We start from the raw sequence: 17,242 nt of genomic DNA, 5'->3' as shown, positions 1-17,242 counted from the left end.
GCAATTGTCAGACAATTGGGTAAAGATTGGGTGTAAGAATTAGCCACGTTGGACTGAGTAATAGTGACACTGCAACAAAACATGTTCTAGTGATTCTATTTCATTTTTACCACACGGGTATAATCTTTGGGAGTAGGAGATGCCAGATACTCTGCCATATAGCAGCTCTGATGGAAATAGATTTAGTATCCCTTTTGTGAAGAGTCTATGGTAATTAGGCACTGTGAGATTGTTAAGATACTTACATGACTTGAATGGCTCAGTGTATGGTAAATTCAGGGATCTAGGGGAACATGATGAATTTGAGCGGGCTTTGAGCTTTCCCAGGGCAATATGTCTCATCCATCGCTTCAATGATTCCTGTGCCATTTTGAAACCCAGATGCAGAAAAAGGGATGCTGATAGGCCAATTGAGGTTTAGTTGTAGTTAGCATGGTACCTATACTTTTTGTGTATGTTTATCTGGTTAGATTTTGGATTTCGGATCTGCTAAATGTGAGCTTATGAGAGCCAGTGCATTGTAGTGGTCTGACCATTGGACTAAGACTTTGGGAGACCAGGGTTCAAGTTTCTCACTTGACCATGGAAACCCATGGGTAACCTTGGGCAGGTCATGCTCTTTCAGTATAAGCAGAAAGCAAACTCTCTCTGAACAAATCTTGCCATGAAAACCATGCAATAGGGTTGCCTTAGGGTTGACATAGATTGGAAATAATTTGAAGGCAAATTATAACAACAAGATGTATGCTAATACACTATTTTCAGCTTTGATAAGTTGATAAGTTTTTTGGATGTCCAAAAAACTTCTAACTGTGCTAAGACACAAAAGAGACATGCACAAGAAGTGGAAAAAGGGAGAAATCACCAAAGAAGAATTCAAACAAATAGCCAACACCTGTAGGGAAAAGGTCCGCAAGGCTAAAGCAAAAAACGAGCTCAGACTTGCCAGGGACATTAAAAACAATAAAAAGAGCTTCTATTCTTATGTCAGTAGAAAAAGGAAAAACAAGGAGGCGATAGGACCTCTTCGAGGAGAAGATGGGGCAATGCTGACAGGGGATAGGGAAAAGGCAGAACTACTTAATGCCTTCTTTGCCTCGGTCTTCTCACAAAAAGAGAGTCTTCAACCTCAGCAAGATGGAGTGGATGAGGGATTGGAGGACATCCAACCCCAAATTGGGAAAGAAGTCGTCCAGGAATACCTGGCCGCTCTTAATGAGTTCAAGTCCCCAGGGCCAGATCAACTACACCCCAGAGTATTGAAGGAACTAGCGGAAGTCATTTCGGAACCATTGGCAACCATCTTTGAGAGTTCTTGGAGAATGGGAGAAGTTCCAGCAGATTGGAGGAGGGCCAATGTGGTCCCAATCTTCAAGAAGGGAAAAAAGGATGACCCAAACAACTACCGTCCGGTCAGCCTCACGTCGATACCGGGCAAGATTCTGGAAAAGATTGTTAAGGAAGCGGTCTGCAAACACTTAGAAACAAATGCAGTCATCGCTAATAGTCAACATGGATTTATCAAAAACAAGTCATGCCAGACTAATCTGATCTCTTTCTTCGATAGAGTTACAAGCTGGGTAGATGCGGGGAATGCCATGGATGTAGCGTACCTGGATTTCAGTAAGGCCTTCGACAAGGTCCCCCATGACCTTCTGGCTAGGAAACTAGTCCAATGTGGACTAGGCAAAACTACGGTGAGGTGGATCTGTAATTGGTTAAGTGGACGAACACAGAGAGTGCTCACTAATGCTTCCTCTTCATCTTGGAAATAAGTTACAAGTGGAGTGCCGCAGGGTTCCGTCCTGGGCCCGGTCCTGTTCAACATCTTTATTAATGACTTAGATGAAGGGCTAGAAGGCATGATCATCAAGTTTGCAGACGACACCAAATTGGGAGGGATAGCCAATAGTCCAGAGGACAGGAGCAGAATTCAAAACGATCTTGACAGATTAGAGAGATGGGCCAAAACTAACAAAATGAAGTTCAACAGTGACAAATGCAAGATACTCCACTTTGGCAGAAAAAATGAAATGCAAAGATACAGAATGGGGGATGCCTTGCTCGAGAGCAGTACGTGTGAAAAAGATCTTGGAGTCCTCGTGGACAACAAGTTAAACATGAGCCAACAATGTGATGTGGCGGCAAAAAAAACCAATGGGATTTTGGCCTGCATCAATAGGAGCATAGTGTCTAGATCTAAGGAAGTAATGCTACCCCTCTATTCTGCTTTGGTTAGACCACATCTGGAATATTGTGTCCAATTCTGGGCACCACAATTCAAGAGAGATATTGACAAGCTGGAATGTGTCCAGAGGAGGGCGACTAAAATGATCAAGGGTCTGGAGAACAAGCCCTATGAGGAGCGGCTTAGGGAACTGGGCATGTTTAGCCTGAAGAAGAGAAGGCTGAGAGGAGATATGATAGCCATGTATAAATATGTGAGAGGAAGCCACAGGGAGGAGGGAGCAAGCTTGTTTTCTGCTTCCTTGGAGACTAGGACGTGGAACAATGGCTTCAAACTACAACAGAGGAGATTCCATCTGAACATTAGGAAGAACTTCCTGACTGTGAGAGCCGTTCAGCAGTGGAACTCTCTGCCCAGGAGTGTGGTGGAGGCTCCTTCTTTGGAAGCTTTTAAGCAGAGGCTGGATGGCCATTTGTCAGGGGTGATTTGAATGCAATATTCCTGCTTCTTGGCAGGGGGTTGGACTGGATGGCCCAGGAGGTCTCTTCCAACTCTTTGATTCTATGATTCTATGATTCTATGACTCTGGAATCTGCTTGGATTTTAGGTATAAAATAATTAAGATTAAAATTTGATTTTTAAGGACCATCCAAATCAACTTCTTGAAGGGAGGTTTCCTTCTTCATGTGATAGAAAAGCAGGCTGTTCCTCATGTATCATGTAGCAGATAGGTACAACAGTCTAATGCCTTGAAGATGATTTCCAAACAGCAAACATTTTGCTAGATACAATACAGAGCTGCCCCAAAGAAGCATAGATTCATAAAGTAGAAATGGGCCTAATAAGCCACCATATCCAATTATCTGCTTATTGCAAAGCATCCTCAGCAAATAACTGCCCAGCATCTTTTGAAGATTTCCAAAGAAGGAGACTCCATCACCTCCTTAGACAATTGGTTCTCTTGTCAAACCACTCTTACTGTCAAAAAGTTCAAATTTTCAGTCAAAATCTACTCTCCTTTACTTCAATTCATTAGATTTGGTTCTTATCTCTGGGGAAGCAGAGAATAGCCCTGCCCTTGCTACTTTGTGAAAACCATTGAGATATTTAAAGAATTGCACTCATGTTACTCAGTCTTCTCTTCAATAGGCTGAACAAGCCCAGCTCCTCCATCCTTTCCTCATACATTTAGTTCTCCATATCATCCTTGTAATCCTTCTCATAACCTCCTTCATCTTGTCTATGTTTTTCTTAAAACGAGGCACCCAAAACTGAATGCAGTATTCCAGGTGAGGCAAAGTAACTCTGAACTAGTAAGGGTTTGCTTACTAGTCTTACAAGTAAGCTAGTTTTCAATTGCATCTTCCCTTGAAATGACTGTACAGGTTCCCTGATGATAAAATATCATCCCGTGGTCACTAAAATTTCTCAAGATACCAAATGGATCAACAGCTTCAAATTATCAAATTATTTCCCGCATCGTTATCCTACACATACATTGTCTAGAATTAAAGCAGACTCACTCTTCTTTGATGATAAATAAATGGAATAGGTTTACAAACAAGTGATAAATGTTTTTGTAATACCTCAGAGGGAGGCTATGCAATATGTGCTCTTCTGACATTGAGGAGATAGAGAGAGAACTAGAGAATGAAGAAACTGAAACTCAGAGAAGATTTGATAAAGTCCAACAAACAGGGAATAACATGAATATGTGCTATGTCTAAACTCATGGAAAGAAACTCACATCTACTGAATATAGGCATGTTAAGATTGCTGTCTCTAACACAAATAGATCATCCAATACAGTGTTTAGGTTCTTGAAGTGTCCCACTCCCCTGCTGTTTCTGCCTTGTTGCACTCTTTGTTCACTGGCAGTACACCATTAACAACCTAAAATTCTAATGTTTTATAGTTTTCAATTTGTGATTTAGAAAATTGTATGGTTTTTTTAAAGTAATCAAGCAGAAAATTAGCATTTGAAAATAGTAATTAGCATTTCATTTAAATGTTCATGAGTGATGTCCAGTAACAGAGATTTGAATAGATAGCACAATTTTGATGCAGTAATAAGTATGGGTGGAAAATTAATACTATGAAAATAGTAGATTATTTCTTCCACCCTAGAGGTAAAAACATATAAGGAAGCTAGGTATGCCAGATGGCCACCAGAAAGCTAAATGTTTTAAACCAGTAATTAAATATTTCATTGCAATTTGAGAATAGCCAACCAACATATGAAGAATGAATGTATATGCACCAGAGGCTCAAATGTGATGTATTCCAGATTTGAAAAGTAGGTGGACTCCATTGCCTTATGCCTTATAATTAATTAATCATTCACTTGCTGTATAATCTGTCAAAATCAAGTTCTATTTAGCAGGGTTTAAAAATTGCCTGACTAAATGAGGTAAAAGTACAAACAGAACCTATAATCTGAAATAACTCTGGTATGTTCAATCAACTGAGGGGCAACATTAAGTCTAAAATATAAAGAGTGAGGCTAGCTGTGGGTGTTGAGGCAGTAAGTTGGACTGCTAGAATGTACATGATTAACAAGGAAGCCTTCAACATGACAGGAAAGAAGGTCAGAGTGACAGAAGGGACACTGAATTGTGGACCCGACAATGCTGCCTCTTAGATGGGTTTGTAATTGGGTGACTGGCCAAACCTAAAGAGTGCTCACCAATGGCTCCTCCTCATCCTAGAGAGAAGTGATTAGTGAGATGCCAGAGGGCTATGTCATGGCCCAGTGCTTTTCAACATCTTTATCAGTGACTTGGCATGAAGGGCATGCTTATCAAGTTTGTATAGGGAACCAAATTAGGAGGGGTAGCTAATACCATAAATGATAGGATTGGAATTCAAAATTGGATAGCTAGGCCAAAGCTAACAAAATGTATTCCAGCAAGGATAAATGTAAGGCACTACACTTAGGTAGAAAAAAAGAGATGCATAGTCTCTTTATGTGGCATTTAGTTTCTCCTATAACAGTCCGCAAGTTATCTCCTATAGAAGTTCACCAATTAAAATAGAAGTACTTGATTTCATATATTTTGGGACCTTTGATTGAATAAAAGGATATAGATAGCTGAATAGTAGGAGACATATAGGATGCCAGTGGTTTTGTTTGTTTTAGGGCCTAAATATTTTCTCCAAAGATGCCTTTCCATTATTTCTAGAGTGGTTCTCAGGTAGTATCCCACAAATAAGAATGTATGTTATTTGGGTTCCTCACTACCACAAGGTACTATATTTCCTTTTTTCCTGCTATTCAGCTGTTTCACAGCCACATCTCAGTGATGAGATTTTTAGACAGTGGCAAAATTAATATAAATGTTAACTGCCATTCTTTTTGGTGTAGTGTCATACTTTCTCAATAGGATTGTTTTGAACCATTCCCTATTTCCCCATAGTACAGGATGAGCAACCCATGGGCCCCTAGACTTTGTTGGACACTGGCTCCCATCATCTCCCAGCAGTGGCAATTCTGGTTAGGTCAGGAATATCTGGAAGGCAACAAGTTGACCACATCTACTATTCGATTCCTAGCGAGCTTTTGATTCTCTCTCTAACTTTCTACCTCTGTTTGAATTGTAGGCTCTTAAAGAAAAGGATGACTTGAAGAGTCAGCTTCTTTCTACCATGCACCAGATGGAAAATCTTCAGAAGGAGCTGACTGATGTTCTTGAGAAAAGAGCCAAACAAGAAGAGGAGCTGCATTGTAGAGAAGTAAAGCTCAGTGAATCTCGATCCCTACAGATAGCTCTTGAACAAGAGATCAGGGCGGTCAGGGAAAATGCAGATAAACTGGACAGTGAGCTTCAAAAGCAGAGCCTAACACAGAGCCAGATACGAACAGATAAACAACGCTTAGAAGAGGAGCTTTTATCTATTAACATGATCCATGAAAAGGACCAAGCAAGATTGCTAGAAATGCAAGCAGCTATAAAAAATCTGAGTGCAATTCGAGCTGAACTGACCAACCGAATAGTAGAAGAGGAGAAATCAAAGAAGGAGATGCAGAAGTCCCTGACAGAACTTCAGAATCAACGGGAATCTTATCAGGAGGAGATGGCTGCTGTCAGCAAGCAGCTGAAGTTGGAGAGAGATGTCCACCAACAAGAACTGGCAGAACTTCACACAGAGTTGCAGCAGGTGAAAACAAAACATGACCAACGTGTCCAAGAGATGATGAAGCTGTTTGGTCAAGAAAAGGAAGAAGCTGCTAGTCACATTGGAATGTTAAAGGTATTTGTGTAGGATGGTTTACATTTCCTACCTTTGACTAGTGTTCTGTGTTTTTTGTGGCAAAGAAGTGGTGAGCAGGTTGCCAATAAAAAAGGTTCAATTTCTCAAATGTAGTCTTCAGATTTAAAATGATAGAAGTCACTCAAGTACGTTTAAGATAGGTGTGATATGGAGGCTAAAGTCACATGTCTTTACTTGCCCCTGACCTTTCTGAGTCTGCTTCTCTTGGTGCATATTGTCATCTTTCTCATTTTGGTGATGATGTGTACTCGGGAGAAGTGCATGAGCAATTGTTTGCTTAATATATTTATTCTGATTTTACTTGCGACAAGAAGGTATCAAAAATTATCCGGAGCATTAAAATGCTATCTATGTTTGTTTAGTTCTTACCCATCCATTTCCCCTTCTTGTGAAATTACGCATATATTACCTACACTGTTTGAAAATTGAGTAACAGCTGTAAGAGCTAGAATCTAGGATTTAAAACGAACTAAAAATTGAAATAGATTCTCAGGAAGTTGAGATGTGTGTGATTCCTTGATTTAATCTCTAGAGCAAACAGTGAGAAGATGCTGGCACTATACTGTATTGTCATACAAAATACCTTCACAAAAGGGGCATTATTCAGGCATAGGGAGGAAAACTTTGGTGTATGTGATAGATTGTACATGCCAGTAAGTAAGTAAGTAAGTAAGTACATGTCATTATGCAAACATGGAATGTAAGGAGCTACTTCGTAACTGCTGTAGTTTTTCATGGTGTAATGTGTGCCCTTCTACAAGATTTTTCCAAAGGTGTAAACCATGGGTGGCCAACTGGTGTGAGGGTGATGTCTAGGAAGCTGCATTCAACCCCCAGGAGATTGACCCTCACACCAACCCCCCCTCCAAATGCCCCTCCAAATGCCCCCAATGCCTTGTAGAGAGGAGAAGCTTTTTTGCTATGTTTGCATCCCTCTCCGGGCTGTTTGAGAAATAGGGGAGCATTTTGTCCTAGCTGGAAATGACCTAGGTGTTGACTTTCTGTTGTAGAAAAGGCTTGTCATGGTCCTAAAATGACCTTGCAGGGAGGCTAAACACAACGAAAAATTGCTTCCATGTTCCTTAGAGGGTGTGTGGGGGCACTTGGATGTGGACTTTGAAAGCCACAAAACCTTTATGAAGGGACCTTTGTTTTCTCATCTTTGCTGTACAGGTTTGGTTTAGGTTGCATCATATTGCAGAATTAGTGCAGTTCGGCAGGATCTACACTGCTCTGTATTCCGGGCCGGGATCTGATCCCAAATTATCTGCCTATTCCAGATTATTTGGCAGTATAGAATCATAAATCCAGTTCAAAGCAGATAATTTGGGATCAGACCTGGGATGTAGGACAGCGTAGATCTAATCTTTAACTGCCATGGCTCAATGCTATGTAGTCACAGGAGTTGTGATTTTACAAGGTCTTTAGCCTTTTCTGCTAAATTGTGCTTGTGCCTCACCAAACTGCAACTTCCATGATTCCATTGAGCTGTCAAAGTGGTGTCAAACTGCATTAATTCTTCACTGTAGATTTTTATTCCACATTATTATCTGTTGAGTCCCCTTCTTGAAGCACGGGGACACGCCCAACACAATAAAAGAAAATATAGCAACCAACCAGCAAGATTGGAGCTGGCACTATAATTGCACTGCCCTCTCCTCAGAAAACCTTAGTACTCCTGTCCCTTCCTTATATAACAAACTGGAGGGAAAATATTGTGTTTTAGACTAGGATAGCAGCCTCTGCAGATAACTAGTGATTGGTTTTAAAAAAAAACATGGGACAGATGCATGCCTCAAAACATAGTCACAGCAGCAGTCGCTCCACCATGAAGGAGATAAGACTTTTATTCCCACTTTGTAGCCATTTACTCAGTCTTTTCCAAATTGAGGTCATCTACCCTGTCTATCAGAGGCTGGATGGCCATCTGTCGGGGGTGCTTTGAATTTGATTTTCCTGCTTCTTGGCAGGGGGTTGGACTGGATGGCCCATGAGGTCTCTTCCAACTCTATGATTCTATTATTCTATTTCTTTGTGTAAATTATACTTAGTTTACCTCCTATCCTTTTCCCTGACAGCCCAGCTTAGTTTAGATGGTAGGATCAAGGTTCTGATTCAATTTATCTACATGGTTTCCCTACATTTCTTCCTGGTAGAATGTATAATCTTTTAAATTTGTTTAAGAACAAACTGTCAGGGAAAAGACCCATAGCACTGATTGTAGGGCAGTGAGCTTTGGTCATGTCACAGCCCATACTTGAAGGCACAGACACACTGTAATTTTATTTTTTGTTTTAACAGGAAGAACTTACAGAGGAAAGAAATTTGGTAAAAGCACATCGCCGACAGGTAGAAAAAATGAAAATGGAATGTGATAAGCTGACAGAAGAACTAACCCATAAAGAAGAAGAAAATGTAAAATGTAGGAGAAAATATCAGCTGATGAAACAGGAACTGGATGGAAGGGTAAATGAAACTCTCTAATCTTAAACGATACCGGTAATGTAAAAGAAGCCTTTTTAGACAGGGGCTCACCTTTAACACCAACCTGCTACATCAAAATCACACTTTATTTTATACTATACACATCTTCTTAAGTTTATTCCATATTTTTTGCTTTCCTCTGTTTCTCCTTTCTCTTCAAAAACATATAAAATGAAAGATGAAAGAAAGAAAATAGGGTGAAATACCATTTGAAGTCCTGACTTTGAGAACTGATAGTCTACTAATATCAGAGTTTACTCAGATCAAAAGTATGTCTCTTGACTAGGCGGAGTAGATGAGAGTTGTGTTTTTGTGAAAGCTCAGTTAGAGTAGGTTAGTTGTGTAGTGACAGCTGAAGCTACCACATTTCATTGTGAGTGATGGTAATAGACAAGTCAACTTTTACCAATGTTTGGCAGCCCATCAGCTTTAAAAAATGATCTGGTCATGCAATCCCTCTACAGAACCAGTGAGGACAAGATAGACCCTCAGTGTAATTTAGTTCATGTGCTCTGAGTTGGCACAGCTGATGATTACTATCAAATTGTCCTCTATGTAGAGAATGTAGCTGTTGGCACAAGAGCAGTTTGCCAGTGAATATCTGTGGTGCACAGAGCTCAGAACAGGCACGGAGGAGGTTGAGGTTATGTTTGGTTTAAACTAGAGGAAATACACTGTAATATTCAACTTTGCATGTCATTTCAAAAGAGAGGGGGACACGAGACCAACATTTTCTTGTGAGAAACTATTTCTTTTGATAGGTTGTCCTCGATGCAGAGGCGAAACTTGCTTCTGTACAGTAAGGATTCCTTTGTATAAGCTTTTGCTCTAAACCTTTGCCTAAGACTACATGTTGGGTTTTGCCCTGGGAGAAGGAGAGGAACATACAACTCTGACCCAGGCTTTGTTGGCATATGGGTTAATACCTTGATGTGTCTTTAATTTACTTCAGTTTGGCTTCCACACCGGTTTTATACTTTTGCTACTGCTTCAGAGATCTCTTAATTGCTATTCTGTAGGAAGTGCCAGGGGTAAGTGCCAGTGGGATTTTAACATGTTCCAAGTACATTACCAGGACGTGACAAATTAATAATGTAACGTTCCAATGAAAATTTTGAACAAAACATTCTATACTCTTTTAATAAACCCTAGGTTCATCCTTCAGTATGAAGGATTAAAAAATATCATCCTTGGGAAATTACTGATAGTTGTCTGTGTTCTCCAGCCAATTACAGAACTAAAATGTTGTTTAAAATGCTGGCTTGGAAATAAAAGTTATGGTGGTGCATTTGAGCCATTTCCAAAGACTGTCATGGCGAAAGCTGACAGGCATTTTGATTACTCTTTTTGCTGTGTGGACATAATTAAAGTAACAACACGAGAACACAAATTCCATTTTTACCAAATCATAGTAATTTCCTGGGTTAAAACGAGCCATGATTAGATCAATTCAGTTGTGTTCTTTGGATCTGATAAGAGTAGCTGCTCAGGGTTAACTCTTTTATAATGTCAAACTTAAATCCATCAAATAACAAAATGTCAAATCAGTATTCATTTTTTTATTTCCGCTCAACAGTCTGGTTTCATTTTGCTTAAAGCCTGATTGCAGTTTATATATCAAATATCAAAGAACGCAAAAGGGAAAAATGAGCCTTCTACCATGTCCAAGATATGCAAATGAAAACCTTTGCGTTTTCTATCCACACACATAACATACCTGAACTGTTGTAAAATAAAATGTTACTGTGCAAAAGAAACTGACAAATATGATGATATGGTAGACACAAAGTCATTATTTTTTCCATTGGGATGCTTCAGTTCTAAATATGGGCAGATATCAGAGTTACATGAATGTTTAAAATGCAGAGATTGTCAACTATCTTTCCATACTTCTGTGCATATGGTGACTGTCAGCAGTGGCTATTATATAATCCACAATCATAGATTATTTTTCTTAAATGTATATCAGGTATGGGGCCCCCAGGTGGCACAGTGGGTTAAACCACTAAAGATGCTGAACTTGCTGACTGAAAAGTTGACAGTTCGAATCCGGGGAGCGGGATGAGCTCCTGCTGTTAGCCCCAGGTTTTGTCAACCTAGCAGTTTGAAAATATGCAAATGTGAATAGATAAATAGGTACCACTTTTGTGGGAAGGTAATGGTGCTCCATGTAGTCATGGCGGCCACATGATCTTGGAGGTGTCTACAGACAACGCCGGCTCTTCCACTTAGAAATGGAGATGAGCACCACCCCTCAGAGGTGGACATGACTAGACTTAATGTCAGAGGAAACCTTTACCTTTAGCAGGTTTGTATATTCTACACACACACACCTTGATGCCTCAAATGTTAGACCTGTTTCTGGGTATATTTGACCTGCCGATTTCAAACATGGCACCAGTTTTCCTCTATTGACTCTAGTGATTGATATATAGCTATACCAATCACTATCTGCCCACTCATAAAGAATTATGATAACTGAATCTAAGAAACCAGAGCTGTTGCAGTCTATCTAATACACTTTTCTGAATTAGTGCCCCAAATAACCCGAAGAACTGGCCCAAAAACCAAGACACCAAGAATGATTGTGATTCTGTGATCTGTTCTATGTGACTCCATGATCTGTTCTATGTGGTTATGTAATTTTAATTAATATCACTGCTTAATTGTTATGTAATGGATTTTATATTGCTGAGTCCCCCCTCGGGGGTGAGGGCGGGGTAGAAATGGTCTTAATAAATAAATAAATAAATAAATAAATTTTATTGGGCTGTGTTACAGGAACTGTAGTGCTATATCTCTATTCCTCATAGCAAGGCACATAAATGGTACACTTCTTCTCCTCGAGTCGCTCCAGTATATAGGTTGAAGTCTGGTGCCGGTATTGTTTCAAATCTAGCATCATGTTTTCATTGCTTTTGGTTTGGGAAGATCTTGCTTTTATTTAAATTACTGAATATATATGTAGAATAAGAACAATTTCATATTAAAGGTGTAGGTTGTTCTCTTCTGAAATGGCAATATTTTTAAACATTGGTGCTGTAGGCTGGTTTGATCCCTATCCATCAGTCCCTACAGAATGTCAAAATTAAAACATTCTTAGAAGATTTAGATTTCAAATTATTACTTGGATGATAATAATTGCACAAGCAAGTTCTGCTGTGTCCATAGCGATTGGTTTCACATAACCATGACTCTGGGATAAATTCAAAAAGCGCAAAAATAGCAGGGAAATGTTTATAAAGCAACAATGATAGCAGCTCTCAACATCTCTAAGAACTCGGTTGCTATCGACCACAGTTTTGTGCAGGGAAGACACCAATTGATACATTGCTATATATCAATGTGATCATAGAATCCAGTTTCAATTTTCTTCTGTGGATAAGGCAGAAATGCATTTCCAAGAAGTCCAAATGTCTTCTCTATCTCCTCTATGCATCTGATGAAGTGGGCTGCAGTTTGTGAATTCTAACATTAAATTCTAACATTTCTTTGGAACTCTTTGCTGCTTTTGCAATAATAGATTGATACCATTACCTCCTCAAAGGTTTTGCAGTGTAAGACACCAGATTTAGCTACACAAAGTGGGATTAATCAACCTTATAAAGAAACCCATCCAGGTTCCAACAGGTAACATATTTCAACAGCATAGCAGACAAGAAAGTATAATTTCTAAGGGTCATAAGGTAAAAAATCTATAATTATCCACCAACCTCGATGAAAGATTATGTCTCTCCTTCCAGAAAGCTACTGAGACATGTCCTCAGCATGTTTTGCAGCAAATAGAAGATAAAGGTGGAAACTTATTTGGAATCTCACATGAAGAATCAATCTACTACATAGTTCAAGCTGACAAATAAGTTACCTATCAAACAGAAGGAAATAATATAAACTATTTCACAGGTCTTTTAATAGCAAGAAAAGCAGCCTTAGCTGACTCAACAAAATTGTCAACTTATCCAGCCATGAACTAAGTCGAGCATAAGAATCACTTCTTTCATGGGATTCATTTCTTTTCCTACCAGATCTGCATATTATACAGTTCTTTGGGTGTTCTACATAATTTTTTACCTGCCTTCTGGCTAAAGACTACTGAAAAACACCAACATATAACCATCCCCTTTCCAGTATATATCTAGAAAATACCTTGTTACTACTATCGGGGGAAAATACCTCATAGGTTCTCCAGGATCATAATAACACTACGTAGACCTGTAGAGTTGATGACCAAAAAATATTGTCAACCAATTTAGATAAAATTGAAAGAAGATTAATAGAACTCATTGAGGTTAACTTGGTTGCTGGCTTTTAGTCATGGACCCTCCAAATTCAGGGAAGCAATAGTGAGACGGGGTTGTGGGCCTCATGTCCTGCTTGTGACTTGGGAAGGCATGCTACTGTGACAAACAGAATACTGGATTAGATGGATCTTTAATCTAAGTCAAGATAGTTCTCTATTTCTTCTCATTTTTTTCATCTTGATAGTGTACGCACATGCCTCATACTCTTTTTTAACCAGAGGATTCTTTGCTTGTGTTTTTGCATATTGTTGACTTTGCAGGTGTGAGGGTAAAATGGTGTCACCTCATGCTGTGTGGTGGATGTTACTTATTGCTGTTTGTGCGCTGGTTACATATATGTTCCTTTTTAAAAAATTTACTCAGTATATGCTGCGTCCCAATTTGTCCTCTCAGCAACCTCATTAGCCAAGGCTAAATCAGCATGACTAACCTAAGGTTACCCAGTGAGACTAGAGCCCGTCCAGATAGGACCCAAAATACTAGCCTTGTGACACTTTTACCAGAGGTGTCTGGTTGATACTGACATGATAAATAAATAAATAAATAAATAAATAACCAGAGGTGTCCAAATGATGCATTCCAATAAAAGCAAAGTAATATATATATACAAATTATAACAACTGCCCACAAAGTTTTAAATAATAAAATAAAATATATAAATCTATTAAACCTACAAAACTAATCAGTTTGAAAACAATTATAAACAATTTAAATAACCATTGTTATATAATGTATCCACTGCCAAAAAGCCAGAATGGTTGTAAGACAATCCGAGATAAAGTAGGTAAGCTGTGCTTTGTCCCAAATGACTTTGATACTCCATTAGACCTGGGTCTTCCTGAAAGGCCCAGGTCTAAAGGAGTATCAAGTGTCTAAAGAAGTATAGGGCCAGTGGGGACTGACGTACAGGACTGCTTCCACAGTCATGGGGTCAGTCCTCACAAGCTACCTGGGTACTTTGGCTTCCAAAAACCCGGAGAACCAAGGAAGGCACCCCCTAACCCACAAAGCCTTAAAAGAAAAAAAAAAAGAAAAACTTAAAACACTCCTCTATTAGGCCTCACTGGAGGCCTCCTGGAGCGTACCAATAACACCCTGGGAAGTGGTGGGGGGGCAAATTGCTGTGGGGGGGGGGCAGTTACCACACTGGAATGGAGACAGCCCCCTGGGAAAGCCTGGGTCTTTCAGAAGGGCTTGGAGACTTAAACCAACTTTGGAGCAGGTTTCTTTAACCCACTCCAAAGTGGGTTTAAGCCCCATCTGGAAGCGCTCTGAGAGAATGCGACTCCTTCACAGTCACCTAATGAACTTCCATAGTGGAGTGAGAATTAAAGCCAGAATCCTATTCCAACACTCAAACCATTACAGGAAGTCTCAAAGTTACAAACACATGACTGACATATGAGTCCTAGTTACAAATACGAGGGAAGGGGTTGGGGGGTTGTAGGTGAACCTGGGAGTGGGTACGCCATCCGGTAGCATGTGCTGGGCCTTTTGCAATATTTGAAAATGTTTAAGCATTTGTGTGCACAGGTAAAAATAAATAATATGCCATGTCAAACATCTCTCCAAGTTGCATTTAAAGTCAAACTCCATGCATTTTTAAAAAAAACATTTTGTTTAGTATGGTGTGGGGTTAGAGCCACTGTGAGATTTTTACTGCTGTCTGTATCTTCATTAGAAATATTTAATGTCTTCCTGCCTCTGAGACAACGGGAAGTGAGAGAAAATCTACCCCTAAAAAGGGAAAATCACTCCTGTAAGAGTTATCATGGGAAAAAGCTGTCTCTACTCAAGCATTATCAGCAATCCTTGTTTGTATGACAAGCCAACATTTTCAAACTCCAATTGTCATAGGGACAGGAATTGAGGCAAAATCTTCTGAACAGGAGCACAGACAGAAAAACAAACATTACAGAGGTGTTAATCCTGCCCTATGTGATCCAAAACATAAGCAAAAATAAATGGGTAGAGTTACACTTAAAATGTACCTGTTATGACTCACATACAAATTCAGCTGAAAACAGCCTACAGAGTTTATCTTGTCCGTAACTCAGGAACTGCCTGTATACCATACTAGCTGTTACACCTCATGAGCTTCCTTAATATTAGTAAAATGTGTGTGAAAACATCAAATGTTTGGTAGCCATTTTATATTAGGTGCTAAAAACATAATTTTCATCATGATGGTAGAATATCTTATGACAATGAATGTAATGAATCTGCAGTATTAAATTATAAAACATTCCATTTGTCTTAATGTTGTGTTTTATCACTTCTACATAATATTTTACACCTTATTCCAACAGTGATTTCGAAAAAGGTGTTTTGCCATATTAAAGAAAACCCAAAGATACTGGAATTCTCTCAAAATAGATTAAAAGAAAAATGAGCAATGCTTATAAATATGACAGATTAAGCCAACCTTGCAAGAAAGCAGTTGCTTAGCTACCTATGTCACATAGATATAAGATTTGGGTATAATCTACACGTGGTTTTACTGTAGATACAAAGACACCAGTCTCTTTTTCACTTTCGTCATTATGGAATTAATGGCAGTCTGTGCTGTTGCAGTCTCTTTGCCATATCCAAGATTACATGTGACGCTTCTTTTGCCATTAAGAGGAAAAGGTTCATCTCCTCCCCAACCAGGTAAATGAGAAGGTTCAGAGGATTATGGCCCATTTAATTGATGGCAGGATATCTCTAGAATTATATAATAATTAATGTTTCCCATTTTGTCAGAAGAAAAAGCTAAGATTTACCAAAAAGCGCCAGGTTCCCAAAGATAGATGGCAGCCACCTTGCACCACAACTAATACGTTTGGTGTTGGAGCCCTCGGTTCTTTATTTTCAGGTTCTTGCAAACATGCCTAGAGTTCTGTAATTTATTTCAAAGCGAAGTAGGGTGTCAGCAATAATTTACACTCATGTCCCCTCAGAAAGGCATACAGCTTCTGGGGAGGGCTCTTCTTTTTCAGCCTCTATATAATGTTGTAATAGTAGCTCCCAGTTAAGCTGCCATTTGACTACTAAAGAAAGTTGAGCAAAGTGGAAAATGTAAGTGAGAAACAAATGAGTCGGAAAAGAGCCAACGCACTTAGGTACCCTGAGGCACACATAGGCCATCCCAGGAAGCACAAGTTGGTTGGTTTTATTGTTGCTCTTTAGTTTGTCTCTATGTCTTTCAAAACTGACAAGGAGAGCCAGAGTTGCTGATGCTCTCTGTAAATTATTCAATGTAGAACGTGAGCAGAACCCAGAACTATCCAACTTCAAAATCTATCTAAAAGCAAGATGATTTAATTGTACACTTCAGTACTGAATATACAGCATTCACCCAAGACTATAAGTGTCCCAATCATGACAGCTCAGTTTAAAGCCTCAGTTAAAAGAAAATAAGGGAGAATGATTAAGAGAGTAATACCATTCCCGAGTTATGCCCAATGAGTAGAACAAACGTTTTGCAATATTTATACAATAGAATAAAATAATTAAGATGGTTTAGGGTGTGGTAAAAAAAGAATAGGAGCTTAGTAAAAAAATTATATGCTGCTTTCTGGTTTAAATCACACTTCCTGTGCCAGGGCAACAATATGCCTAGGAAAAAGGAGTAGATAGATAAGGTAAAACCTTCCCACTGAAATCCAGGGGCTTCCTGAAATGTCAATTTTCTTTCCGTTTGTCTTGATAGCAATATAAAGAAGAGAACTAGTGTGGTGTTGTGGTTAGATTGTGATTTGAAGAGTCGAGTTGAAGTCCCAAGGAGAGATGAAACTCATTGTGTGACTTTGGGCTAGTCAACCTTTTCTCAACCTGACCTGGCTAACAGAGTTGTTGTGAATCTGGAAATTCTAGGACTAATAGACAACAGCAGAGCTGTTGAATGCAATTCATTTTCATTTCTCTTCTTGAACTTTTAGTAGACACCTTGTATTCTGTAGCTGGTGAAACCTATAATCATCATTGTTGACTTGCTTGGGTCGTAACATTTCAA

The 17,242-nt window shown here is 39.2% G+C and overlaps 1 protein-coding gene across 4 annotated transcripts in view; it reads left to right on the top strand.

Annotated features, from left to right (window-relative positions):
* The window catches only part of CEP128 (centrosomal protein 128), a 250,130-nt gene that overhangs the window by 78,331 nt on the left and 154,557 nt on the right, over nt 1–17,242 (top strand). For all 4 annotated transcript variants that reach the window (XM_067462949.1, XM_067462950.1, XM_060757262.2 and 1 more), the window contains 2 exons: nt 5,789–6,439; nt 8,762–8,926. In XM_067462949.1, the coding sequence (XP_067319050.1) occupies nt 5,789–6,439; nt 8,762–8,926 (816 nt within the window). The remainder of the gene's footprint in view (nt 1–5,788; nt 6,440–8,761; nt 8,927–17,242) is intronic.

The sequence above is a fragment of the Anolis sagrei genome, chromosome 1, assembly GCF_037176765.1.
Source record: "Anolis sagrei isolate rAnoSag1 chromosome 1, rAnoSag1.mat, whole genome shotgun sequence".
Classification (NCBI taxonomy): Eukaryota; Metazoa; Chordata; class Lepidosauria; order Squamata; family Dactyloidae; genus Anolis; species Anolis sagrei.
The sequence above is the reverse complement of the archived record's forward strand: the minus strand, read 5'-3'. Positions and strand labels throughout refer to the sequence as shown.